Genomic DNA, 27,365 nt, shown 5'->3' with positions numbered 1-27,365 from the left:
ATAGTTACCAAAAAAACTTACTGGATATGAAATTTTTATTCTTATATATCACAGCGAAACTTTAAATTATGATAAATTTTCTCATTATTAAAAATAAATATAACAATAAAACTATTCAATTTAATTATAATTATAAAAGGTATTTTATCTTCATACAACTTTGACATCTTCCTCTCTTAATATCTCCTTATATATTTTGAGATCCCTAGGGAATTTGTATTCTAACCTGTTAATTAACTTATCTCAAATTTATAATTACACTTTCTTTTGTATTCACTTCTCTGGCTCTTATTGCACCTGAGCATAATTTCAGACAATTTAGAGCAAAACCTTTAGACTCAAAGCTGAAACTAATAAAAAGAAAAATAAAATATTTCTTTGTAAAAAAATAATATCTTCCAAAACCTACCGCTACCCCCACCCCCAGTACTTTTGATAATGCCTAAAACCTTTAGACTAAAAAATAATGGAACTGATAAAGAGAAATAGCAAAACATTTTTTTCATATAAAAATGAATAACAAAAATAATGGAAATGGTAAAGAGGGAAAAAAATGTTTTTTTGCATACTGTAGGATTATTAGGAAATTTATTGTAAACACTAAAACTCCAGAGGCCAGAGTTAATGATGGACTTACTTTCATATTATTTGTATTCTCTTACACTACAGGCTTTTCAGAGATTTGAACGAGTAAAACTGCTTGCAAATCGATTCCAAACGCTAAAATTCCAAAAACGGGAGTATATCTCTTTCAAAACCTACTCCAGTGGACACTGACAATGAAACAAAGTTAACCATCAATGAGAGATAGATGAAGATCAAAAGCCTCCAGGCAGCCGCAAGATGCCTGCTGGATGACAACTGCAAACAATCACCCACAAATAGCAGAGTCCAGGCTGCTATTTTTACCAATCAGTTAGTAGCCTCATCGTTGCTACTGATATGATTCACTGTAAACCATATTTCTCACCAGGCTAGATAGTTTTTGTTGGTCTTTTGTAGCTCTTATGCAGGTAACCTCAGTACAGTTATAAAATCTCTGTATTCTAATAGCTGAGAAGTCAAGTACATACGGTACCTTCAAACAAGTTTAAAAATTAGACTTTGTAGCTTTAATATTTGTAAAGTTTTTAACGAGGTAATAGAAATTTTTGGATTTTATTTAACACGAAACTTGTTCAGTCATACTGGCAGATCCCATATCCCTTGTTCAGGAGTTATGGATTATTATTATATTTCTTATTTTGCATATACATCCATAGTCTGCTCATATGCATTAATGAAAAGAGGTTAAGAAATTTTCCCTGTGCATGGCCATTTTGATCTATACATTTGACAAACTCAATTCATGGACAAGTTTGGAGTAACTAGGTAACCATCTTTACTACATCAGTTTTGTAAGTAGAGACTGTTATTGTGCACGGGAACCAACTCCAGCAAGCCACATCAGATTTGTATGCCTCGGCCTCCAATTCCTCAGGATGTTCTTTCAAATAATTTAAGTAATTTTGGGCCTCCGGAAATCCTATGCTGTCTGCAACAATGCATGTTCCTTTGCCAAGCATGCACCTCTCCTTGAGCAACAGAAAATCTGGCAGAAAACAATGCTTGAAGTGATCCATGAATATGAAATCAAATGATGAGGCTGTCATTTCAGTCAGGAAGTCGTCTAATTCATTCAACACCTCACTCAACGTTCCTTTCAACACTGTCACCTTTGAGGACAGTCCTGATAGGACAAATCGACATAATATTCTATTAGAATTCAATTCATGGAGACATGCTCATTGCTCGGCTCTAGTATAGGACTGATTCAACAAAATATTTAAAATATGATCAACATCACAGATACTATAAAAAGATTAGGACAAATTAGTACAAGAATTTATTAGCAATAAAATTTTGAAACATGCCCATTGTGCCCATGAAAGCAACAAAATATTTGAAGTAGATTCAGCATTAGAGGCACTCTAAATCATGAGAATATGCACTAGAATGGAGTTTGGATTAATTTTTGTTTTCATTCTTTTTCTGATGAAAATATGAGGATAATATATTGATATGTTGTGTTGTGAAGCTTAGAAGTGATTACAGGTGCAAAGAAGTTTCATTAAAAAAAACGCATAGCAATGCTCTCGAAAGCTAAAACAAGTGAAAACAAAATAACAGTAGCTCAATATACATGTAACTGAGGAAGTTTCATTTGGAAAAATAATGGAACTGCCATTTTTATGTGTGTTGTGAGGAAAGAGTGCTTTCAATAAGAAAAAAATGCACTAGTAACATCTGGAAGAAGCCTTGGCTGGATGAAGGATATATTAATGTGTGTCTATCAAAATGTGGACTAATGGGTTTGCTTCTGTTTTTTCTTTATCAGAAATAAAAACACATTGGTTATATCATATCAAAATGTACTTCAGAAGAATAATGTATGGGGTAGTGATCCCTATGGACTCAGACTGGGGATCTGATATACAATGGATGATCCCTTCAACTGCAGCAGAGAAAATCAATATGATGACGATCAGCCAGGCCATGAGTAGCAACCTGACTACTGAAAACCATCTGCAGGCATGGAGATAGGTGGCTCACCTTGTTTTCTCTTCTTTCAAACATCCTTCCACTAAGCTGAAGGGAGCAGGCCTGGTGGAGGCACCCGTGAAACTACCTGTCTATCTATATCACAATCAATATTTCCCCCAAAATTAAGGGCAATTTACATTTCCAAATCAGAGTTCTCCTACCCATTCGGCCTCTTCAGCCCTCCTGAAGGCCTGTCTGTCTGAATTAGTTGTTTGGTAAAGCTAGGTTCAGTTTGGAAGACCAAAGTCTGATGTTCATCCCTTGCTGTAGAAGGGATCATTGGGGCCTTAGACGGTGCAGAAGGCTCAAGAAGAACATCTCCCTCGTTGCGAATTGACCCAGGAGTTAGATTCCAGACTCTAGGTTTACTAAATTTCCCCTTTCTTCCATGGAAAATCTTGGCCTTAGGACATGTATCCTATAAATAGTTGGCTGGTTTCTTGACAAGCCCTACATCTGAACGCCCTATTCTTGTCAGAATCATTCCATTCTGGGACAATCTGAGCTGAGAGACCATGACTCAAGATGAGTTTGACATCGATGCGAGCACAGGAGACAATGCCCTTTTGGACTTGATTGGTCTCAACCTTCAGAAACTTCCCGGGGTGTTTCCAGTTACTTCGAGCACTGGCAGAACCACAAAAAAAAGGGAATATTGGGCATGCCCACCCACAAAGGGTGGTAGTAAAAGTCATGGAAGTAGGATTGAACACCAAAACCAAGGATTAATAAATAGGCCATGTCTACCCATAAATTAAAGCTATTTTTAAGGGCAATGGAGGAATAAAATCAGTGTTCAGCTCTGAAATTCAGGGCAAAAAAAACAGATCAAGCAAAATTTAGGGCCAGCAATAGCCTTGGGCCCCAAAATTACAGAAAAATCATGTAAGCCGGAAGATGGAGAGATACCAAGTTAGCAACAGCAAACAAAAGATTAACTGAACATGAACTAGTTCATAGTATATACGGTCTACAGTGGTGGACGATGTAATTCACTAACAAGCTTTGAAATATACTGACATAGCAGATACAGAGATATGGATTGAATGATCCGCTCTACAGATTGTTTGTTAAGTAGAGCCAAAAGCAGAACATCCAACTAGAAAAGATGGTGCTTTCTCTCTATATGCAACTCCGTTAACAAAATAATTCGCAACGTCCCAGACACCAACATGGTCATAGTTAACATCAGAGATCAAACAGGGGAAGGGACAAAAATTTCCAAGTAAAGTACAATACCCATATTGCTATTATGTTTTAGGACTCTAAGATAACAAAATAATTGACTTATATTACAAGTGCAGAATATTTTACCTGCATGCTCTATCATTTCTCTGGCAATTGCATAGTTATGTGAGTTCACTTCTACAGAAATCAGCTTGCTGTCAGGCTCTGCCATCTTGGAAGCAATTCTAATGGCAGAATACCCACAATAAGTTCCAAGCTCTAAGACCACTCTGTTTTCAAATTTTTGCACTGCAGCATCCAGAAGAGGACCCTTCTCCTTCCCTAAAATTGCCAGCCAAGTATGTTGAGTAAAACTCTCAATAGCTTTCAGCACAGACTCTGCATTGCCCTTCTCTGCATTTTGCAGGACATAGTTTATCAGGGCTCGTTCTCTGCAGTCAGCAGAATGGCCCGTCACACTTGCTCCTTTGTCAAATGAAAATGTCAAGTATGACAGAAACCTTGAAACAAGTCCGCATGTCATGTTTCTAATTTGTTGAACAACGGGGTGGTAGATCTGTAAATTGCAATACAGAGCGATGCAACTGACTGGATGTAGAAAAGTAAGTGTATAAATAGAAAAGCAACATGATTCTAAGCTTGTAGATATGCTCTATCTGGCCAACTCGAAAGCAGAAAGCCAGATGCTGTGAGAGTGAAGTTGTATAAAATATAAAATTATGTTTTCATGAATGATGGCCATACAAAAAAAATATGAAAAAAATTATATTAATATTATAATTATACGAATTTAGGTTCTTATTAATCTTCTTTATCAGAAAAATATAATATTTCAAAATTTCAAAATTAAAATTTCTTAATAATGTTTTATTAACATTATAAATATTAAAATTCTTATAACCGCAACTATCGACCATTATTCAAATGATTAGATCCTTGGGAATATTATTCCACTTCCACAGGAACAATTGTTTGCATAAAAGTAATCCTTGTATATTTTTATTCTTCTTTTGCATTTCAATGCTTTACTTTTTAATGGTGAGTTGTCCTATTCAACGGATATACACATTGCTTTTTGGATTTTTTTGTGGGTACATCATTGTTTGAACCTTTAACTATTAAATACTTTGTCTCGATTATTATGTTATATTTTTATAAATTTAAAATTCATGATGTTAAATGTAATATGAAAATAAATTTTAATTGATAATATATGAATTTATTTAAGGCATGTGTATCTAGCTCAAATTATTATAAAGGTCTAGTTTCCACCACCAAAGCCACCACTTCTCTAATTCAAGATCATTGTAGGGAAAGAACACCTAAGTCAATTTGATGGAGGGAGGGGCAAATGGTAGGATTAGAGGAGTACTACCTCATCATGTTTGCAATTGGTATTACTTCTGAGCACATTAATGGCCAAAGAGGCTAGGCGAGAATTTTAGAGATTGCACAGAAAAATGAGAGGAAAAGACTCATCCAAGACTGTCAAGCCACTATCAGTTGACCAACTTTTATAGCATGCGCTCTCACGATATTTGTTGTCGTTTCCTTTTTGCATGTCATTTCCTGATTCTAATAATGGATTTGATCTAAGCATTCTCTCTCCCTTAGCTCAATCATTTATTATCTCATTTCATGCTTGCAGAGGATAGCTCACAACTCAACTTTGGTTCTCTAGGCTCGATTATTGGCAAGAACTATGTGCTTAAATATGCTCCCTCGATGTTGCTTTACCTACTCTAGTCTCCCTTCTACTTTGGAGCTTCAAACCTTTATCGCTTTTTAGTGCCCAAGGATCTATCCTACTCTTTGTGGTCTTATTTATTAAGAGGACTCCTAGTTTCCTTTAGTTTGCCTACCATCTCCTATTCTCCTACACGTGGGAGTGCTTTATTTCAACTATCAAGTCCCTGTCCTTCTTGTTCTCGTTATTTGTGGGGGATCATAGGTTTTCCCTCTATTCATAGTCTAGTGCGAATTTCCTAGTGGTAGCCTAGAAGGTTCCCTCTCAATAGCCCCTATCTTTCCTCTTCCTACTTGTATCCTCTTCTCACTCTTGTCCAAGGATTCCCTATTCCCTCTAGTTATCATGTAGTTGTGTTCTTTCAATTCAATCCTATGGCTAGAGGTAGAGGTGGTCAATATTGTAGAGGCCATCATGATGGCTCGGGACCATCCACATCTGGAGCTCAGAGGACTGCTCAAAGCTCAAGTAGTATCTATCGTAATAATAATCCTCCTTACCCCTAGCCTATCCAACAAGAAATTGAAAAGGAATAGGTGGAAGCTCAAATAGAGCACAAGTTCATATCGAATGAAGAGGTCATTACATAGGTGAGTAATTGGATTCTGAACACAGGGAATACAAGGACAAGAACGACTAAATACATGTAGGAAGTTGATGTTTATTAGTAGATTAATACCATAATGGGAAGAGTCTTAGTGGATCGATTCGAAGAGCAACAATAAATTTTATTTGTCTAGATGAGACTCAAAGGTAGATGAGGAAGTTTAATCATAAGGTGACAAAGATGGATTGTTCTTTGATGAATCTATAGTTCATTGACTCAATGGGAGATACAATTTTGCATATAACCATTCAAGTGGATACCCCTTATAAATGAATGGTCATGCTATTAAAATATGTTGCTACATTTAACTTATTTTTTACTCTATCAATTGATGATATATGGTCTATAGTTGGCAAGGCTAATTGTAATAAATTTATTACTCAATACTGCTACATTATCTATTATAGTTTTAGATAGTTTTAGTGGACAAAATCAATTTTGATGTGTGATTGGTCTGATTTCCCTAGTAGTAAACTGAATCACACTAAGACATATAATATGTAATAACTTTTGATTAATGTAATACAATACATGCCTATAGTCTGTGTTATACTAACGGTATCAAAGAAGAGATGAATGGTACAAAGTAAATGTAAAGGGACATAAGACACAACTAAAGAAGAGAATCACCCAAATTGGAATTGATCCTCAAGGTGACCTTTCTTTCCTTTCTTTTTTGAAACCTTGACCCAACCTTCTGAAGGCAGTTTGATCAATGCAATCTGCAAATTATCATTGTGCATTGAAATAGATTCATTTTTAGAGTCTGAAGAAGTCGTCTCATGAGCTCGTTTCAATATACCCGAAGAAGCATTATTCTTCAATATTTTTGGGCTTGCTGAAAGAGTACAGTCTACACCAATAATCACAAGAGATGTTTGAGACCTTGAGTCTTGGACCTTGTCAACTAGATGGATTTCATCATCAAATTATATATATATGATAATGATAATGATAATATATATATATATATATATATATATATATATATATATATATATATATATATATATATATATATATATATATATATATATATATATATATATATATATATATATATATATATATATATATATATATATAGATGTATGATAATAATAAAATATTATCTTTCTTTTTTTTGTAAATATGTCCAAATATTTCTATTGATAGCTAAAACTATTACATAAGGTATTACAATGAAATTTCTTCAAAACTTTAGCAGTTCCAAAACAATTTGAGGTCACCATTCCAAATGCATAGAGCAGAGCACAATAGACATAAACTTAACAAAAATTAGCAACGATGACTCCACCATATCCACTACATGAACTAGGACACCCTTGACAAAACTATTACAAAAGGTGACTGTATAAATAGCATATCAAAGATACTATTGTTTTTAGACATGAAAATGAAACAAGTGTGAACATATGAATTGTAACACAAAGTAACAAAAACCACAAAGTGTAGCAAAACTTCATTAGAAAGACACATACATGTAGATCCCTTCCACGTTGAAGATTGTACGAGTTGCTTAATGAAACTTAGTCTAGAATGATGATTGGCGAGCGCAGGGAGAAATTTGCATGGGAAGTGTGCAATGGTAGGTTGAAATTTGCGTTAATAGTGTTAAGAGGTACAACATTGATAACTGTAGCCTCTTCCTTATGGTCATTTGAATCGGTATTAGAATCCACTCAAAATCTAACACTATATAATGTTCCAATCTATTAAACCTTACCACTATATCGTCTAGTTTGCATCTGATGTCCTACAATATGTGCTTGATCTCCTCCTGGCCAACAAAGAGTTTATAGTTATCAAATTTCTTACCACGGATAACTATGCTAAGAAGTGTCTCCATTTGACAATGGTGAGTGATGAAGTGAATAAAATGAATTTGTCTCCTCTAAAACTTTCTTCGATCTGACACCCATTTGAGACAACTTCCACTTATCTTAGAGTCAGAGAAGTATTTGTGATCTCCAAATTCCTTGGCTTCCAAATTTATAATTTATTTTCTGAACTCAAGAGTGGTAGACTCAAAGAAATTTGCCACAAATTACCACCCAAACAGGCGCATGTTCCTTGAGGAGGATGCCCCTAGCGCACCACCCCATCTAGTTGGTAATCATTTACGCGGAGCCATGTAATACCTATAAATAAAGCACTTGACTACGAATGAAAAAAAATGAAAAATGACCCAAGTAATATCATAGCAAGAGTGTAGTTTCACCCAGACACATAAGGAGGGGTTGGTTGTAGGAAAATGGGAGAAAGTGGGGTAGTAAAGGAGGAGTAAGTGATACCTTTCAAAATCCCACTGTTGAGATTGTACCAATAGTAAGATAAACTACAAAGACCAAAGTCGGGAGTGGCAAAAACTAGTGTCAAAACCAAATGGAAAAGGTACCCGAATACCAAACCACATAGACGAGCATTGGGAAATTAAAGGAAACTCCAGTTGGTTCAGAGCCTTGTAAGGACGTCAAGGATAAAATGACCACCAATTCAAAGGACGGGTCAGTCCCTATGTTATGCAAAAACAAAATGAATAACATGAGAAAATCCATGACCCAGGGTAGCAAAACATTTATACACTCGATGATGAGAGCGACTACAACAAGGACTAATAGTAAGGGAAGGAGGGTATAAAAGTGTTGACTGACCTTTAGTCATAGTTACAACTAGATTCTTTAATCACCTTTTGTAAAGAGTCAAGGAGGCCTGAAGGTGACAAGCTTCAATGATCTTGACATACAGGTAGTTAAAGTTCCACCGCCCTACAAGCATAGTAAGGCCTATATAACGAATTACAAACATGAGGAAGCTGGTATAATGAAAAGAGACAAAACCAAAGAGCTTGCATGAATTGGGCCAAGTGTCCTGGTTGAACCCAAGCTTCAACAACCCAAGGCAATGTTGCATGATGAGCTCATAAATGAGCATAACTTGCTTGTCAAAATAATCTGTTCCTATGACCAATCTGCCATGGAAGTAGCTTGCCATATCCAAATGGATAGAAGGAATGACCTTGTTGATGATCCTGGAGCATATGAAATCGCTAAACCTTAGTTGTATGTATTTAATATGAGGGGGCCTGGATAGGTAATCCCGTGTACCTAAAGCATGAAAATGCCACATGCTTGTCATGCAAGACTGGGTGTAGGGCCCAACTCGCACCTCGAGGGTCACTAACGGTTTGGCCATACGAAGGACACGCGTGAAGGGTGTGGTCATGTTCAATTTTTTTTTTTGTATATCATGCTTCTTGGAAGTCCTTTAACTCACCCACCGGAAGTCGGTCATCAGAAAAATATCCCCATCGGGGACATATGTTTTGGAAGCTAGCTTATCTTGATGTACCAGTTACTTTACCACTTGGAAACCATCCCTTTTGTTCCATATTCATCCATGATTTTGGTAAGCATGCGTAATATTCTTTCCATGACTAGTCGCACGCGCGTGGGGGTCACATTGGGGGTGATAGCCTCCCTTGTTTTTTGCATTGGGCGCAATAGGGTAGTCAAAGGTGGGGATGCATCCCTCCTGTCGGGAGGTTTCATGGGGGTGGTAGCCCCCCTGCATGGGGTCCGGGGAAACACCCTGGGAAAAAAATTTAGACCCTATATTAGGAGGGTGGACCTACCTATGGCTTTGTGCATGGGTTTTGCACATGGTTTTGAGCATGATGGTTTTCTGCCCATGGTATTTTGTAGATCCGATCAAGGGAACTATGGTTATATATATATGTATTGTAACATTGAATGTATATATATATATATAGATATATATTGTAACATTGAAAGGAACATAATGAAAAATCAATCTAGTAGTCCCAGTTTTAGGATCTAGGGGAAAATCTCTGCGTATTTGTTTTATATTCTCGTCATTATTTATTTTTTGTTTTTTAGAATTCATCTGTAGGTAGTTTTTGTATAGGGTTAAAACCTAAATTTGGTGTCAGAGTTGTTTCGGCTTCAAGTAGATGCCTTTTCTTTTGAGGTGTTTTGCTAGGGCCTGTGGTAAACCCTGTTTACTGGGAGATTTGCGGGATCAATTCTTGCAGTGAAAGAAGATGACGAGTAGTGGAAAGATAGAGATCGATAAATTTAATGGTCAAAGTTCTGAGTTGTGGAAAATCAAGATGGAGAATCTTCTGGTGGATAAAGATCACTAGATTGTGGTAGATCCAGGTACTAAACCAATGAAAATGTCAGCAGAAGACTAGGTGAAGTTGGATCAAAAGGCAAAGACAACAATATGGTTGTGTATCTGAGAGTCAGTATTTTTGAATGCATCAGGGGAAGCTACAATGAAGGATTTATGGGTCAAGTTTGGGACTTTGTACAAATCTAAGTCTCTGGTGAAAAATTGTTCCTATAAAAAAAATTGTATAACCTGAGGATGAAGGGTGGAGACTCGATGACAAAGCATATGAACACCTTTAATACTATGGTAAGCTAGTTGATATCTGCTGATATACAAATTTCCGATGAATATAAGTGCATCAGTTTGTTGTGTTCTCTACCAAATTTGTGGGATAGTTTGGTTGTTGCTATAGGTAGCAATACAACTACCTTGAAGTTTGATTAAATAGTATCATCCTTATTTTCGAAGGAGATGAGACAAAAAAATATGGAGAGCTGGATGGAGATGCCTTGTCTGGACAAGAACAGTCCCGGAACATAAACAAAAATCTCTCCATAATGGAGATGCCTTGTCAGAACGGGGACGATCCTAGAACATAAACTAAAATAAGTCCTTGAGTGGGAGATCTAAATCTCTAGGAAAACCTGTAGAGGTATGCTCGAAATGCATAACAGAAGGGCACTATAAAAAGGATTGTAGATCTAAAGCTCCTAATAAAGGAAAGGGGTTCGATGATGCTCCTTCTGCAGAGGCGAAAACCACCTCAGATAAATGCGGGGATGTGTAATTGGATTCTTCTTTAAGTACACATGTAGATCATGAGGCATGGTTGATTGACATAGGTGCTATGGGGAGTGGTTATGAGAGTATGAGAAATATGATGGTGGTGATGTCTTCTTAGGGGATGATATGAATGATAGAATCATCGGACATGGAAAATTTAAGATGATGTTGCAAGGTGGAGGGATTAGAACACTTCTTGTTGTTCTGCTTATTCCTGCATTGGACAGAAATCTGATTTATGTAAGAAAGATGGATGATGTAGGTGTAAAAGCAGTGTTTGAGAGAGATACTTGCAAGATGGTTTGAGGAGCACTGGTATTGATGGGTGAAAATTTTCTGTGGTTCCTAAAAGTGGAGTAGAAAATCTAGTGGTCTCTGGAGAAAATACCATGTTATGGCATCAAAGACTTGGAAATATTGGAGAGAAGGGCCTTCGAATACTTCATGGTAATGGTATGGTAGAAGGTATGTCTAATTTCTCTCTGGATTTTTATTTCTATGAACATTGTGTATATGGGAAGAAGATTCGGGTGAGTTTCCCCTTTAGTGCTAAGAGGGCGAAAGGGATATTAGAGCTTGTGCACATTTATGTGTTTGGACATGTGTCAGATCCATCATTGGGTAAGTCTGTGTACTATGTATCATTTATAAATGACTTCTCAAGGAATACATGGATATATTTCCTCGGGAATAAATATGAAGTCTTTGGCAAGTTTAAATAATTTAAGGCTCTAGTGGAAAACTAGACAGAGAAGAAGATAAACATGTTGAGGACATATAATGGTGGAGATTTTTGCAAGAAGGAATTTCAAGAGTCCTCTAAGAAGTGTGGCATAACACAGAATAATACTACTCCATACACACCTCATCAAAATAGATTTGCAGAAAGATTGAACAGGACGTTGATGGAAAAATGCAAGAAGCATGCTCAATGGTGTCGGGTTAGGACTAGAATTCTAAGCTAAGTCGGTGGAGACTACATGTTACCTGGTTAATAGATCACCTTCATCAGCGTTGGAGGATAAGACTCCACATGAGGTATGGACTGGTAAGAAACCCTCTCTTTCACATCTGAGGGTATTTGGATGTGATGCATATGTACATGTTCCAAAGGAGAAAAGAACCAAGTTGGATAGTAAATTTGAAAGGTGCATCTTTATTGGGTATAAGGATGGTTTAAAAGGTTATAAGATTTGGAACCCAGAAACAATGAAGGTTGTGTACAACTAAGATGTGGTGTTTAGAGAGGTGAAAGATGTTATTAAACATGAAGTCCTACCAAAGGAACCTGAGAAGATATAGTTTGAGCTAAAAGAGGAAGAATCAGACTCTACATCAGAATAATAATCAAAAGATGAAGAGACAAAAATTCCAGGTGTGAGAAGATCAGTTCGAGAAAGAAGGTACCCAGAAAGGTATAGTCCATCTACTTTCTATTCAATTTTTTCTTTATCTATTATTGATGATGATCCCAGAAGGGTTAGGGAGATAGTAAATTCAAAGGATGGAAAATTTTGGAAAGACGCCATGGTTGATGAAATGGAATCCTTGGACAAAAATGAGGCTTGGGATATTGTGCAGTTGTCAGCTAGAAGGAAAACCATTGGAAGAAAATGGGTGTTTAAGAAGAAGATGAATGCATAAGGAAATGTGGAGAAATACAAAGCTCGGTTGGTAGCACAAGGTTATTCCCAGGTAGCGGGAATAGATTTTGGTGATATTTTTTATCTTGTTCCCAAAGTAGCTTATATTAGATTACTTTTATTTGTTGCTACTGCTTTTGGGTTTAGGTAGAACATATGGATGTGAAGGAAAAAAAAAATTCACAGGGCTCTGGAAGAAGAGATATACATGAAGCAACCTGAAGGATTTGCGGTGAAGGGAAAGAAATAAATGGTATGCAGGTTAAAACAACCACCAAGGATGTGGTATTAGAAATTTGACACATATATACAGGGACTTGGCTTCACTAGAAGCAAAGTGGATCACTTTGTGTATTTTAAATTAATTGGCGACTGTGTTATTTATCTAGTCTTGTATGTGGTGGATATGTTGCTAATTGGAAATGACAAAGAAATTATCCAGGATTTGAAGATCTAATTTTCCTCCAAATTTGACATGAAGGATCTTGGTGCTGCAAACTATATTTTGGCATGGAAATTAAATGAGATCAGGCAAAGAGGAAGCTTTGTTTATACCAGAGGAAGTATGTCAAGACAATATTGTAGAGGTTTAATATGAAGGATAGAAACCAATGAAGGTTCCTAATCTTGTAGGTGTAAAGTTATATGTTGAGCAGTGTCCCAAGACATAAGAAGAGGAAGAGGACATGTCCCATGTTCTGTACACAAGTGCAGTCGGTAGCCTAATGTATGCAAAGGTTTGTACTAGACCAACCATTGCAAATGCAATGAGAGTATTGAGTAGGTTTATGTAAAAACCAAGGAAGGAGCATTGGAAAACAATGAAGCATGTTTTCAAGTATTTGTGTGGCACTAGTGATTATGGTATGTGCTACCAAGGAAGATCAGGATTGGATAGAGTTTTGGAAATCTGTGGCTTTGTTGATGCAAACTGGGGTGGAGATCTGGATCAGAGAAGATCTACAAGTGGGTATGTGTTTAACCTATTTGGAGGTGCAATTAGTTGGATGAGAAAGAGATGGTCTCTAGTGGCACTTTCAACTACAGAGGCAGAATCCATTACAGCCACTCATGCAATAAAGGAAGAAATTTGGTTGCAGATATTGTGTTCAAGTATGAGGTTAGTACAACGAGATATAAGTATAGACTGTGACAGCCAAAGCGCAATTTTCTTGGCAAAGAACCCTGTTTATCATTCAAAGAGAAAGGAAATTGATGTTCAGTATCACTTTGTGAGGGATATGGTTGAGAACAAAAAGGCATTACTGGTAAAGGTGGACACTTTGAAGAATGATGTAGATGCATTAAATAAGTCTATGAGAACTGAGAAGTTTTGGTGTAGAGAAACAATGTGTGTTGCAGGGCTCGACCAATGACTAAGCTCTCTTGTGACCCCTTGTGTTGAAAATAAACCAACAAGTGGGAGAATGTTTAGTGTGTGTTATATTCTTTCCACGACTAGTTGCATGCACGAGGGGGTCACAGGGCACAAGTGGGGGTGTGGCCCCCCTATTGGGGATTTCAGGGGGGCGGTAACCCCTCTACATGGGGTTCGAGGTAGCACCCTAGGAAAAAAAAATTGTACCCTATATCAGGAGCATGAACCTACCTATGGTTTTCTGCATGTGTTTTGCACATGGTTTTGGGTATGATGGTTTTCTACCCATGTTACACTTAAAAATGTCACCATGACTATTTGCAGTTCGTATGGCTCCATCAACTGTCATACTATCCTCCTTGGCAAGTGTCATGCCTCTGCTTTCCATGTCAAACTCCAAGAAAGAGAGAAAAGTCATTTAAAATCAAGTTATCTATGGTACGCAGTTTCTCTCAGTCTTACCTGCGTGTACGCAACCCAAGTTCACATTACCTGCGTAATTGTACGCTCTGTCTGTAAAGCAATGGGTGCGTACTCCTGTAAAGGTCAAAAGGCGCAAGTTTCACTCTAAAAAAGTTACTTGTGGTCATTTCTAGAGCATTCTAGAAGCTTGTTTGACGTGTATGGAGCGCCTCCAGATGGTTCATGTATCCCTATGGAAGAGGAACTTATCCCATCAGGAGGGGAGCTAACCCACCCAAAGAGGGGCTTATCCCATTGATGGTGGACCTGATTAACTTCCTCTACAGCACTATAAATACATGCATTGGGCCAGAGGGAGGGGAGGTTGAAAGCTGAAAATTCCTAAGGGTAGATGCTGCTGAGATTAGGACTTCCTTGTAGAAACTTGTGAGGAGATATTGTCATCCTTTCTTGTTTCATTTGGAAGTGGGTGAGCTGATCAAAGTAAAGGAAAACTCTTGTTGGACCCTGGGAGGAACTTGCACAACACCAAGGCTCAGGTTGTAATGGTTTCTTTTGTTTCCTATTAATACAAATAAGTCCATTCTTCTCAACAATTTGTTATTTACGAGTTGTTTCATATACTCCTTGGTCTATATTTTAAATATGTTTTGTTTTATGAGATATTCAGGTGCTATTTAATCGTTTGATTGTTAGTGAATGCAAGTTTCGAAGAGAAGGAGGAGCTCATCCGATCGACGAAGCTGGACTACTACAACAGCGTTGGGTTACAGGTAGGATCTAAACACTTGATTTCTTGTATGATAAATTCATATTTAGAGAAGGATTGCTCTTAATTGTCTTGTTTGTCACTAGAAAGCCTTAAGCTTCTAGGGAGGTTGGTTGTGTCCGCACTATCGACTCTTTCCGCATGAAAAAATGGCGACTCCACTAGGGATTGAACCCAGAATCTCTGGTTTCGCAGACCAGAGCCTTGATTTTTAACTGGTCATTGCTCAAGCACAGTACCTTGACTTAGTTTATACTCAGTCGGGTACGTTACACGAAAAGATCCCAGATCTTCCAAAGTCGAATCAAGTCGTTGCTGCTCCTTCGGGATCTCATGCTGCTGATGGCATGATTGGTATGGTGAATACTAAAAGCAAGAAGAAGTCTTCAAAGAATTCTTCGCCCATTATCACCTTACCCGACTCCCCGACAGGAGAATCTTCTCCTGAAATTTCCGTTGATATTCACGCTGTAGAGTCATCTATGGCCAAATCAAAAAATGGTGGGAAAAAGAAAGGTAAGAAGAAGGATAAAGCAGACAAGGCTCCAAAGGAGAAAAAAGAAAAGTCGGAAACCAATGAAGAAAAGCGCAAACCTCGATATCCTTTTCTTATTTGTGAAGAGGATCATTTTACAAGAGATTGCCCTCATCGGGCCGAGGTTGTGAAAATCGTCAAGGGTTCCCCAACTCCTGTTGTTTTGAAAGATCCATTTCCAAAGAAGGAGAGTAAGATGATAGGTTCTTCCTCGAGTGCCAGTGAAGAACCCATATTGATGATGTCTCATGTACGGATTGCGACTCGATCACACGATTATGGTAGTAAAAGTCCTGTTGATGGATCGAAAGAAGCAGAATCTTCTTAGTCAAATCCATCAACCTCAGTTCCTGGTTCCGATCCACTACAGATCGAGAAACCTAACCCTGACTTAGTAATCAAACCACCCACCAAGGGTGTACTTCGACGGTCTGCTTTCAATCCACATGCGAGAGCGGCCTAGAATTACAACATTGTTGAGGATTTAGTTGTTTCACCCTCAGCGATGTCGGCTTTAGAAGTGCTGCAATCATGCCCAGCACAACGAAAATTACTTTTGTCGGCTATATGAGCTGTTGACGTTCAGGACCCGAACCTGATAATCTTTGATCTAGAAAATAGTACACCGCGTCTCCCTCATCAGATGGCTTTCCAGATTCCAGTGATAGTAAAAAACAGGCCTATTCATCGGACTGTAATTGATGAAGGAGCTTCCACGTGTATTATGTCGATTCAGTGTTGGAGATCACTTGGTTCTCCTTCACTGAACCAATCCCCGACAATTCTTAAGGCCTTTGATGGTCGTGGGTTCCATCCGTTTGGCATTCTACAGGATTTGCCTATAGGGGTTGAAGGAAAAACCGTTAGTCTGGATGTGGAGGTGGTTGATGCCCCTCTAGACTATAACATTCTCTTGGGTCGAAGTTGGTCTTACGCTATGACAGCGGTCGTCTCATCGGTCTTCAGAGTTATAAAGTTTCCACATAATGGCAAGATCGTGACAATAGACCAGCTGGCTTTCTTTTCATCCGACCCAGCCTCTTCAGAGAGTATCCAACATGTCGGTAAAACGACTATCTCTTATAAGGATGTTGGCGTAGGATTAGTTAAAGATTCTAGTTTACTGGGAACTTTTCCTTTTCCTCCGATCAACGCAGACCCTTCATTCGCATTCATTCATATGATTACATCAGATACTATTATTTACGATGATCCATGGATTGTCCCATCTGAATCTGAGATAGACTCATTCGGTGATGCTATGCCTTTGAGTCCATATGAAATTGCTTATGAAGCCATGCAGTCTTTTACCGACTCGCGTTCAACCCAAATCGACCAAATGAATGTGGTCGGTGAGGAATCACTTTTCACATCAACCTCAAAACGGATAGCGTTTCCCGAAGTCGTGTCATCTGACGAGCAGCTTCGCGAAATCCTAAGCGTAGACGATCTACCATGGGAAGATCTCCATCATAGATCTTCGTTTTTACCTGAGGGTGATGGCTTTGAAAATGATTTTTCATCAATCTTTACGGTTGAATATGTCAAGGACGCTCAGAATCCCATGAAACATCCTGATTCAGAGTTGAATTTGGGAAACATTTCCCAAACTATTGCCATTGACATTTCAGTCAAAACCGGAATTGTTGAGAACATTCATATAGGTGCCTCGTGTACAGATGACGAGATTCAAACATACAAGGCCCTATTTCAAGAATTTTGTGACATGTTTGCCTAGTCCTATGAGGAAATGCCAAGAATTGATCCCTCCATTGTTGTTCATGAGATCAAGACTTACCCGGACGCTAAACCTGTTTGGCAACATCTGCGTCAGATACACCCTCGGAAAGCGGCTGCAATTAAAGCAGAAGCTGAGAAGCTGTTGAAAGCAGGTTTCATTTATCCGATCCCGTTAACGAATTGGGTATCGAATATTGTTCCGGTTAACAAGAAGCAAGGAACAATAAGAATATGCATTGACTATAGGGATATTAATCGTGCTTGTCAAAAACACAACTATCCCACGCCCTATATCGATCAAATAATTGATGATTGTGCCAGCAGTGAAATATTTTCCTTTATGGACGGTTTTTCCGGTTACAATCAAATCAATATTCTACCTGCCGATCAACCAAAAACGGCTTTCATTTGTCCTTGGGGGACATTTTCTTATTGCAAATTACCTTTCGGGCTTAAGAATGTCGGAGCCACTTTCCAAAGGGCAATGTCTTACGCGTTTCACGACATCAAACACATTGTGCAACCGTACCTCGATGATTTGCCTGCGCATTCCTTACATCGAGCTGATCACCTTGTCCATTTACGAGCAATTTTTATGAGGTGTAGGCATTATCGTATACGTTTGAACCCACACAAATGTGTCTTTTGTATAGAATTGGGACGATTGCTGGGATTTGTAGTTTCAAAAGCCGGCATTCGCGTCGATCCCTCGAAGGTCGAAGCTATCATCAAATTGCCTCCCCCTTCGAGTCTTCGCCAACTCCAAAGTTTGCAAGGGAAAGCAAACTTTCTACGCCGAGGTTACAAAAGGTTTCACACGGTTGTTGAAACAGAACGCTCAATTCGCTTGGGATGAGATAGCTCAGCAATCTTTTGATGCACTTAAACACGCGTTGACCCATGCACCGTTGTTGCATCCTCCCAACTACAACCAAGACTACTTTTTGTACCTCGCTGCCTCTCATTCCACGATTGGGATGGTATTAGTTCAGGAAGAAGAATTCGCAATGGAACATGTGATATATTATCTTAGTAGGACGTTAAATCCCACTGAGCTAAAATATTCGCATGTGGAGAAATTGGCCTTGGCAGCCGTTCAGGTTGTCCAACGTTTTCGTCATTACATTCTTCTCCGTAAAACTACAGTCATTTCGGATTGCAACCCTATGATCTACATTTTGACTAAACAATTGCTAGGGGGCAAGTACTCTAAATGGATCGTTATCCTGCAAGAGTTCGACTTAGAGTTTGAAAAATCTAAGTCTAAGAAATCTTTAGTTTTTGCGGAATTGATGTGTGACTTCCCGCGTGCTGACACGGAAACTGTGGCAGAGGGACCCATTGCGGACGAATCTCTGTTTCTCATCAGCACTTTAGATCCGTGGTATGGGGATATAATTGTCTATCTCCAAACCAAATCCTTTCGGCCCGAAGCTTCTAAGACGGAACGTCGGAAAATTCGATTCCAGTCCCAACAGTATAAAATTATTGGAGACACTCTTTATCGCCGTGGGGCGGACTTGGTTTTCCGACGTTGCTTAACTCACGAAGAGGAAGAAAGGGTTTTGAATGACTGTCACTCTGGGGCATGTGGCTGTCATATGTCTGGGTATGCCACAGCTCAGAAGGTGTTGCGTGCTGGCTATTTCTGGCCGTCCATGTTTAAAGATTGTATCATTGCGGTCCGAAAATGCCACAACTGTCAAGTGTTTAATCGCAAGATGCGCGCACCACCAGCTCCTCTCCACCCTATAATTGTCGTCGGTCCTTTTGCTAAATGGGGTATCGACTTTATTACATGTAACCCTCACTCGGCCGGGGGGCATGCGTATATCATCCTTGCGGTTGATTATTTTACTAAGTGGGCCGAGGCGATGCCTACATTCGAGGCAGACGGCAAGACGGCTGCGATTTTCGTATTCAATCACATCATTGCTAGGTTTGGTGTCCCACAAGCGATAATCACTGACCATGGGCGCCATTTTCGAAACATTATGATGATAGAACTTACAGGCCAGCTTGGTTTGCGCCACGATAGCTAAACTCCTTATTATCCACAAGCCAACGGTCTGGTTGAGTCCATCAACAAATTTTTGGTCATCATGATCCGAAGAATCATTGGCATTCATCGGTCGAATTGGCACAACATGTTATTTTCCGCGCTTTGGGCATATCGAACTTCGGTGAAAACATCAACAGGGTTCACTCCTTTCCAACTAGTTTATGGTTTGGAAGCCGTGCTGCCCATTGAATGCGAAATCCCATCACTTCAAATGGCTGTCGAATTACTTACAGCTACTTCCGAAGAGGAGAAGAATTTATTATACTTAGCTCAATTAGATGAGACTCGACGCGATGCTGCACTCGCAATCGAGATTCATGCAAAATGAATGAAATCTCAGTATGATCGAAATGTGACCCCTCGAAATTTTTCGGAAGGAGACCTAGAGCTATTGTATGATCAAGCTAACGATAAATTAGGTGCTGGAAAATTCGTTCCTATGTGGCATGGACCCTACATTGTTAAGTGAAAGCTAGCAAAAGGGGCCTATGAGCTGGTTGACTTTGATGGGGACTCTTTGGGTAAACCCAGAAATGGACTTTACCTAAAGACGTACTATGCTTAAATGGTGGGTGTGAATATTTTTTGTTAGGATAGTTAGGTTAATTTTCTCTTTCTAGCTAGTGTGTTTGTTAGAATAGACAGTGTGCTTAGTTTAGAAAGTGTGTTTTTCGTCGTTATTCTGCTTATCTTGGTTTTACCTTTGATGTTTGCAGATGTCGATGCCTCTCCAAACGTACATTGGATTTGCTGATGGTGCTTGTCGTAGTACACGGAATATTTCTTCCGCAACTTGGGTTATCTATTCGCCCTCTGACGAGTTAGTTTCTATGCATGGGGTGAGCCTCGGTCAAACAACAAACAACATTGCAGAATACAGTGCAGTGATTGAATTATTATCTGAATCTATTTCATTTGGGATTCGGAGTTTGATAGTGAGGTTAGATTCTGAACTCGTTGTATTACAGCTTAATAGAGTCTATGCCATTAGAAATCTAGTGCTATTAAGGTTATTTTTGAGAGTGCGTCTTTTGGAACGTGAATTTGATTACATCGAATATCAACATATTCCAAGGTCTTTTAATACATTAGCAGATGCAATTGCTTCTCGAATGATAGACAGACATTTGCGATAATCATACATGTAAATTTAAAAACATTAACATTTAATCACACATGTTTAACAAGATAAGCCGGTAATAATGATATATATAGATAGGAGTGTGTCAAAATATACATCGTCTTCGATCATAGGTTGAAAAACACCTTATGATCGGCAAAAATGATAAGTACAAAAAACCAAAAATGTCATATGTGTCTACAAAAAGTGACTAGCCAATCACTGGTGGTGCTCTCTATACGAGACCACTACTTGCGCTACCCTACACAGGAACCTCCTGAAAGGTCCTGGGACTGCGACCACATAGCGTTGAAGTTGGATAGGAATATCGTCTATAGTCGTCTCTGGTATGTCCGCCGTGAGACGCTCTAGGTCCTGTTCCAGCTCGGCTAAGGTCTCTGCGGCCGCATCCTGTGGGGCCAGTGCTGGTGCAACTGGTACTCTTCTCTCGAATGGTCGGAGATTGGCCGGACGCTGTGGACCTACATCTGCATTTTGAAAATTGTCACTGTCAGTTTTGAGACGATATAAAAACAAATAAAAAGTAAATAATTTAAAAACTTGTGAAAAATGAAGTACCTCTGTCATCCCGTTGTTCTCCCTGTGGAAGAACCATGTCCGGATCACCGCGAAAATCTACTCCAACATAAGGAAAATCCTGGATGGCAAAGACCTGGTTCTCCAACCAGTGAAAGTAACCCGCAGGAAATCGAACAACTCCCGCTCCCTCATCAGGATGTCGGGCCATCACCGTAACCCATCGTATCAACTTTGGCTCCCGAGGTGGCCCAACCGCAACAGTGAGATGCTGAGGGATAAGCATCGGAACTCTCTCTAGGGAAAAGCTCACAACTAAGGGCCCATATCCAAAGGTTTTTAATTGCCCGTTCTTTGCTCTAGTTAGTTGGCCCTTCATGTTGGCCAACACAGCATCGCACCAGTTGAAAATGGTGCCTCGGTAGCAATCTATCGCCATCCGCATTTGGGACCCGGTGGCAATGTGCAAAGCGGCTGCGCCGTAGAGTCTGGTAACTGTAAAGGTAATTACCATAAGTTCGGGCAGGGATATGTATTTAATTTCTATCCCCTTCTCCTGGTTTTGATTGTTGCACCACTCTAGTCGGAGACTAGCAAGGGATTGGCCACCCAACCTAGTCCCGAACAGAGACAGTTGCTCGCCCCTATTAGGCAAACCAGTGAGAAAATATATGTCAGAGGGCTCTATCTCGAGCTGGTGCCCTACGATGTAAAAGCATTGTTCTTGGACGTTCCACCTTTCAACCAGCCACTCTAAGAATGGCACCTGGGTCCTCATGCCAGGTATGGCCCAGTACTTGTAGAGACCGCATGCCTTCAAAGCATCAATGGAGGGTTGATGATTTATTGCGGCCAAATCAACATCTTTGTGTTCTCTTTCGCGCCAATCAAGCATGGTGGGCAGTCTACACACCAAAAAACATTGATTAGAATTCATTAAATAAAAATTGATGGTTAGTTTTTGAGTTTGGGGTTTGGAAAACCGCTTTGCGCGGAGTACGCACCCCGCGTTCAGAAAATAGAGTGTGGGTACGCAGCTGTTCTGAAGGTGGGCTGCGTACTCCGACCTTTTTCCCATATACGAAAAAGTCGGGGTACGCAGGTCACCCATTGGGCACCTGCCTACCCCGAAAAGCGCATCCTAAAACCCCAAACCCTCTAAAAAATCAAACTAAAACTTGAAATGAAATTCTAAACGGATGAAATTGAAGAGGAGGATGTTGTGAAATACCTGAAAGAGATGACGCTCGATTCCGACGGTCGGATTCTCCGCAAAGTCCACGGGAAGTTTCTTGTCAAAAGCCCTTTTCTCTCCCTCAACAGTAAAATGGTAAAAATGACATGGTAAAAAGTCTTTTTATAGGTTTTTTGGATAAATGAATGCTAGGTTTGTTTATTTTTCACCATAGAGAGATATTTTTCAATGTATTTTTGCCTATCTTAAACAGGTATGAGTAATGTGTTTTTTTTGTGTAGGACAAAAGGACTTTCAGAGAAAATTATCATTTTTCACGAACCAAAACATGAGTCATCTTTTAAGCCCTTTTCTGACTCCTAAAACATGAAAAGATTGCCGAGCGTTTCTTTTACACTCGTTAAAACGGAATTAAAAGACGGTCCCCTTATAGCCCTTTTCTGACCGTAAAAACAGGAAAAGATTGCCGGGTTTTTGTCGTTTCAAACTCGATACTGGAAATAAAACGACGTGTCCTTGATCGCTTTTTACTTTTCAGGTCAGAGGCACTAATCATGAAAGTACTCCTTGGTCGCAAGATCAAGCGGTTGTCTCAAGTATTATTTTATACTTTTTCGGGATTGAGGGACACAAATTTACGAAAAAGTTCAACCCTGGAGTCTTCTTTAGTTTTTTCAGACTCTCTAAAATTGAAAAACGCCGAGTTTCTCCTATACTGGACTCGTTAAAATTTCACAGTAAAGGACCTGTTCGATTACAAACAGGAACGAACCACTCCTTCTTAGGGTTCGAATTTAAACTAAGTTGGACTCATTCGAAGGATGAGCTTATAATCAAGCATATGTTATCCTCCTCAAGCTTGTAAAAAAATAAAGAGGTACTTGCCAGAAATGGTGGGGGAAAAGAGAGAAGAATGAACCTATTTGTTATCCTTTGTCACAGAAGAACCTTATTACCACTCTTGAACACGACACTTTTCATTCACCTGGGTTGGGAAATCCCTTGTCTTAAAGTTGATTAAACCACTTTGAAAGTCTTCAACCGTTTCTGGGTATTAACTTTGGGTCAATCGTCACCAAGCCATCCTTCGTGTCGTTATGTGTTCAAGAGGTCTCTACAAATAAACCATTCATATGCAAAATACTTGTCATCCATTTTGACGATCCTTGAGTCAGTCCTTACAGCAACATTTCTTCAACTTGAACTATGATTTCGTGTTGTGGGCTTGCCTGCAACGGGTCGCTTTCTATCGACATCAGCACATTATCTAGAGAGATGACTTAGAAATCGTCAGTACCTTGAAGTCTGCATGCATCAATGGCAGGTTTCTCGCCTTTGACGACAGTTTACATCATTGACTTTCGATCGAAGGATTCCATGACGTGTTCGACATCGACTCATTCATTCACATCTCATGGACTGTACTGGGTACTTTGAGAACCATTGACATCACTGGTGGTCTCTCTCACACTTGTTAACGGTTTACATCATTGACTGGTAATCAAGTGGTTTCTACCATGTTCGACATCAACTCATTTATTCACATGGATAGAATCGTACCAATTTGGGAAGTAGAAATGAAGACCCTGGATCTAGTTTCCACCATCCAGGCTGCGAGGAGTTTTGTATTCATTGTATAAGTAGACTAACTATAAACAGATGGCTGCGTCCATACTGTGTCTACATGACTCTATGATTATGATGTACTGCGAAATCTTTCCTGTATCAGAGCAGTAGTTAGATTGTTAGTTTAAGTTTTCAATCTGAGTATGGGAATGCCTACCTCAGCGATGATATCATCTTATATATGTATTTTGTGTTGAATATTTGCAGGTTCTGACCAGGCTCTCCACAAGATAATCCTTGAAATGATAAAGTACTTCACCCTTCCTAGATGATTTGAAACCCTAAATCTACTTCAGGCCTCGCACTTTAGGGGGCAATATGTTACACTAAAAAATGTCACCATGACTATTTGCAGTTCGTATGGCTCCATAAACTGTCATACTATCCTCCTTGGCAAGTTTCATGCCTCTGCTTTCCATGTCAAACTCCAAGAAAGAGAGAAAAGTCATTTAAAATCAAGTTATCTCTGGTACACAGTTTCTCTTAGTCTTACCTGCGTACTTGTATGCTCTGTCTGTAAAGCAATGGGTGCGTACTCTTGTAAAGGTCAAAAGGCGCAAGTTTCACTCTAAAAAAGTTACTTGTGGTCATTTCTAGAGCATTCTAGAAGCTTGTCTGACGTGTATGGAGCGCCTCCAGATGGTTCATGTATCCCTATGGAAGAGGAACTTATCCCATCAAGAGGGGAGCTAACCCACCCAAAGAGGGGCTTATCGCATTGATGGTGGACCTGATTAACTTCCTCTACAACACTATAAATACATGCATTGGGCCAGAGGGAGGGGAGGTTGAAAGCTGAAAATTCCTAAGGGTAGATGCTGCTGAGATTAGGACTTCCTTGTAGAAACTTGTGAGGAGAGATTGTCATCCTTTCTTGTTTCATTTGGAAGTGGGTGAGCTGATCAAAGTAAAGGAAAACTCTTGCTGGACCCTGGGAGGAACTTGCACAACACCAAGGCTCAGGTTGTAATGGTTTCTTTTGTTTCCTATTAATACAAATAAGTCCATTCTTCTCAACAATTTGTTATTTATGAGTTGTTTCATATACTCCTTGGTCTGTATGTTAAATATGTTTTGTTTTATGAGATATTCAGGTGCTATTTAATCGTTTGATTGTTAGTGAATGCAGGTTTCGAAGAGAAGGAGGAGCTCATCCGGATCGACGAAGCTGGACTACTACAACAGCGTTGGGTTACAGGTAGGATCTAAACACTTGATTTCTTGTATGATAAATGCATATTTAGAGAAGGATTGCTCTTAATTGTCTTGTTTGTCACTAGAAAGCCTTAAGCTTCTAGGGAGGTTGGTTGTGTCCGCACTATCGACTCTTTCCGCATGATAACCCATGCTATTTTGTAGATCCAGTCAAGGAACTATAGTTATGTGTTGGCATTATGATACAATTATTGTCCTTGATGGCAAATCTACAGGTCAACTCAGTTTTGATAAGAGGCTAACAAGAATATTTAGAGGCAATAGGGCAGTGGTATAGAATATTAGGAAGATGGAACTAAGGTGTATTGATCAGAATAAAGAAGTTGAAGGAAGAAGATGATGTAAGATAAGTTTAAGAGATACACGTAGGTTCACTTAGTCCAAGCAGCATATACACGTAGGTTAATAGAACAAAAGAAGCGTATATGTATACGCGCACTTTCACAAAAGGAAAAGCACTCATGAGATGGAAAATCAAGGTTTTGGTAAGAGGTATTGGTCTAAGGTATTTGGTCTGAGGTATTTGGTCCAAGGTATTGATCGTAAGTCAATTCGGTCCATGGTATTGAGAAAGGCCAAAATCTAAATAAAGAAGAGAGAATCATAAGGCCAGTGTGCAAGTGAATAAGATTCTAAGGAATAATTCTATCGAAGGTATATTTTATGTTGCAGGGTTATGTTTGGGACTGGATCTGAAATATTTATGTGCACCATGAATTCAATATTGGGATTAGGATCATGAGGCCTAAAATGACTTATTCTTGAATGATCTGATATTGGTTGAGGCTAGATTTGATGTTTTTGCGCCTGTTTTATTCGTTATCTATCAAGATTTGTGTTTTTCTAAAGTCTGGAATTGCAACAAAGTTCTGAGTAAATATTTGTAGAACTGTACACAGGTTCATCTCAGCCAAAGAGTGTATACACGCAGGTTCTATTCTTTCAAGTAGCGCATACAAAAGAAAGGCTTGATCAAGGAAAATTTTAAGGATGGAAAATTTTCTTGAAGTTTCAAACATTGGCGAATCTCACTAATCCCTAATATGCAAACTATAAAATGTTTATTGATATATTTGTAAAATTATTCAAATTTATAATGATTATATATGTAGCCTCAATATAATGTTGGCGATTTTTAAGGTAAAATAATTTTATATTCTAAAATCTGGGCGAATTGTCTTTTATAAAAATTGGAAATTGGCGAATCATTTTGTGGAAAAATCATGGAAAATTAACCCACTGGGCGAAGATTAGCCCCTAAAATTTTCCATGGGCTTGATGTTCAAAGATGACTGATCTATCAGATCAATATTGCTGATTTATTGTTGCTGTTATTTTACTGTTTTCTGCCAATGAAGTTTTCTTGGACCTGAATGTAAATATGAATGCATAAGGAGGTTGATATTTGATTGATTGTATAACTGAGAAGAATTATTTTCTGTTGCATGCCTGTCTAAAGTTCTGTAAGTTGACAGTAGATATTCAATATATTGTTGGTTGGTACAGTTTGTGATTTAGAGATTTTATGATTCAGTATCTTTAGAGGTATACGCAAGTTGGGTTGAAGGAAGTAGCATATACACGCAGGTTTTCTTCATTGAAGTAATGTATACAGTCAGAAACATGAATTTTTGAGGTTTCAGTTGGTTCTGAATGTTGATGCAGGTTTCTAGGTTCAACACAATTTTTTGATGACAGTGATATGATTGTCATATTAATTGCATGTTGGTTGATGAATTTTGAGTTTCTAAATTTCTGATGGGTTATTGATGAGTCAAGGTCTTCATATGTTTTGATATGTGCCAGTAGCATCCAATCCGAAAATTCATGAAACGTGGTCCCTGGTGGAAGAGTGGAGTTTTATGTAGGCTAGCACCTACGTACTAGTAAACATATTGGCTAGTGGAAGAGCTAGGGGGTTGTAGCTCCCTTCCAATAAAAGGTAGAGAATTAGAGAAGGTTGTAACCTTCTATAGGTAGAAGCCTATGTACTGGTATGATTATGCACCAGTACAATATTGTAAATAGATTTTCTTATTATTAAAAGAAGACAGAGACGATAGCAGCAGGTGGTTTT

The 27,365-nt window shown here is 38.8% G+C and overlaps 1 protein-coding gene across 2 annotated transcripts; it reads right to left on the bottom strand.

Moving 5' to 3' along the window:
* Positions 1–617: 617 nt before the first annotated feature.
* On the bottom strand, positions 618–4,444 carry LOC149210345 (uncharacterized). 2 transcript variants are annotated; one of them, XM_089394408.1, is made up of 2 exons: positions 3,898–4,444; positions 618–1,591 (listed from the first exon to the last, which is right to left on the bottom strand). In XM_089394408.1, exons 1-2 carry the CDS (start codon positions 4,292–4,294, stop codon positions 1,368–1,370), a joined length of 621 nt encoding a protein of 206 aa, XP_089250534.1. In that variant the 5' UTR covers positions 4,295–4,444; the 3' UTR covers positions 618–1,367. The 2 variants fall into 2 exon arrangements, with proteins under 2 accessions (XP_089250534.1, XP_089250533.1); XM_089394407.1 differs by having other exon boundaries at positions 631–1,729; positions 3,898–4,438.
* Between the last annotated feature and the right edge of the window lie 22,921 nt (positions 4,445–27,365).

The sequence above is a fragment of the Pinus tabuliformis genome, chromosome 1_2, assembly GCF_031772625.1.
Source record: "Pinus tabuliformis cultivar Carrire ecotype Pingquan chromosome 1_2, CPIR1, whole genome shotgun sequence".
Classification (NCBI taxonomy): Eukaryota; Viridiplantae; Streptophyta; class Pinopsida; order Pinales; family Pinaceae; genus Pinus; species Pinus tabuliformis.
Note: the sequence above shows the minus strand (reverse complement) of the source record. Positions and strands in the feature narration are given on the sequence as shown.

Excerpts from the sequence above, each read along its gene's own strand:
- LOC149210345 (XM_089394407.1), bottom strand. The coding sequence starts at position 4,294 with ATGACATGCGGACTTGTTTCAAGGTTTCTGTCATACTTGACATTTTCA. Across the intron at positions 1,730-3,897 it reads AGAAATGATAGAGCATGCAG|GACTGTCCTCAAAGGTGACA; the intron begins GTAAAATATTCT and ends TTGTCCTATCAG.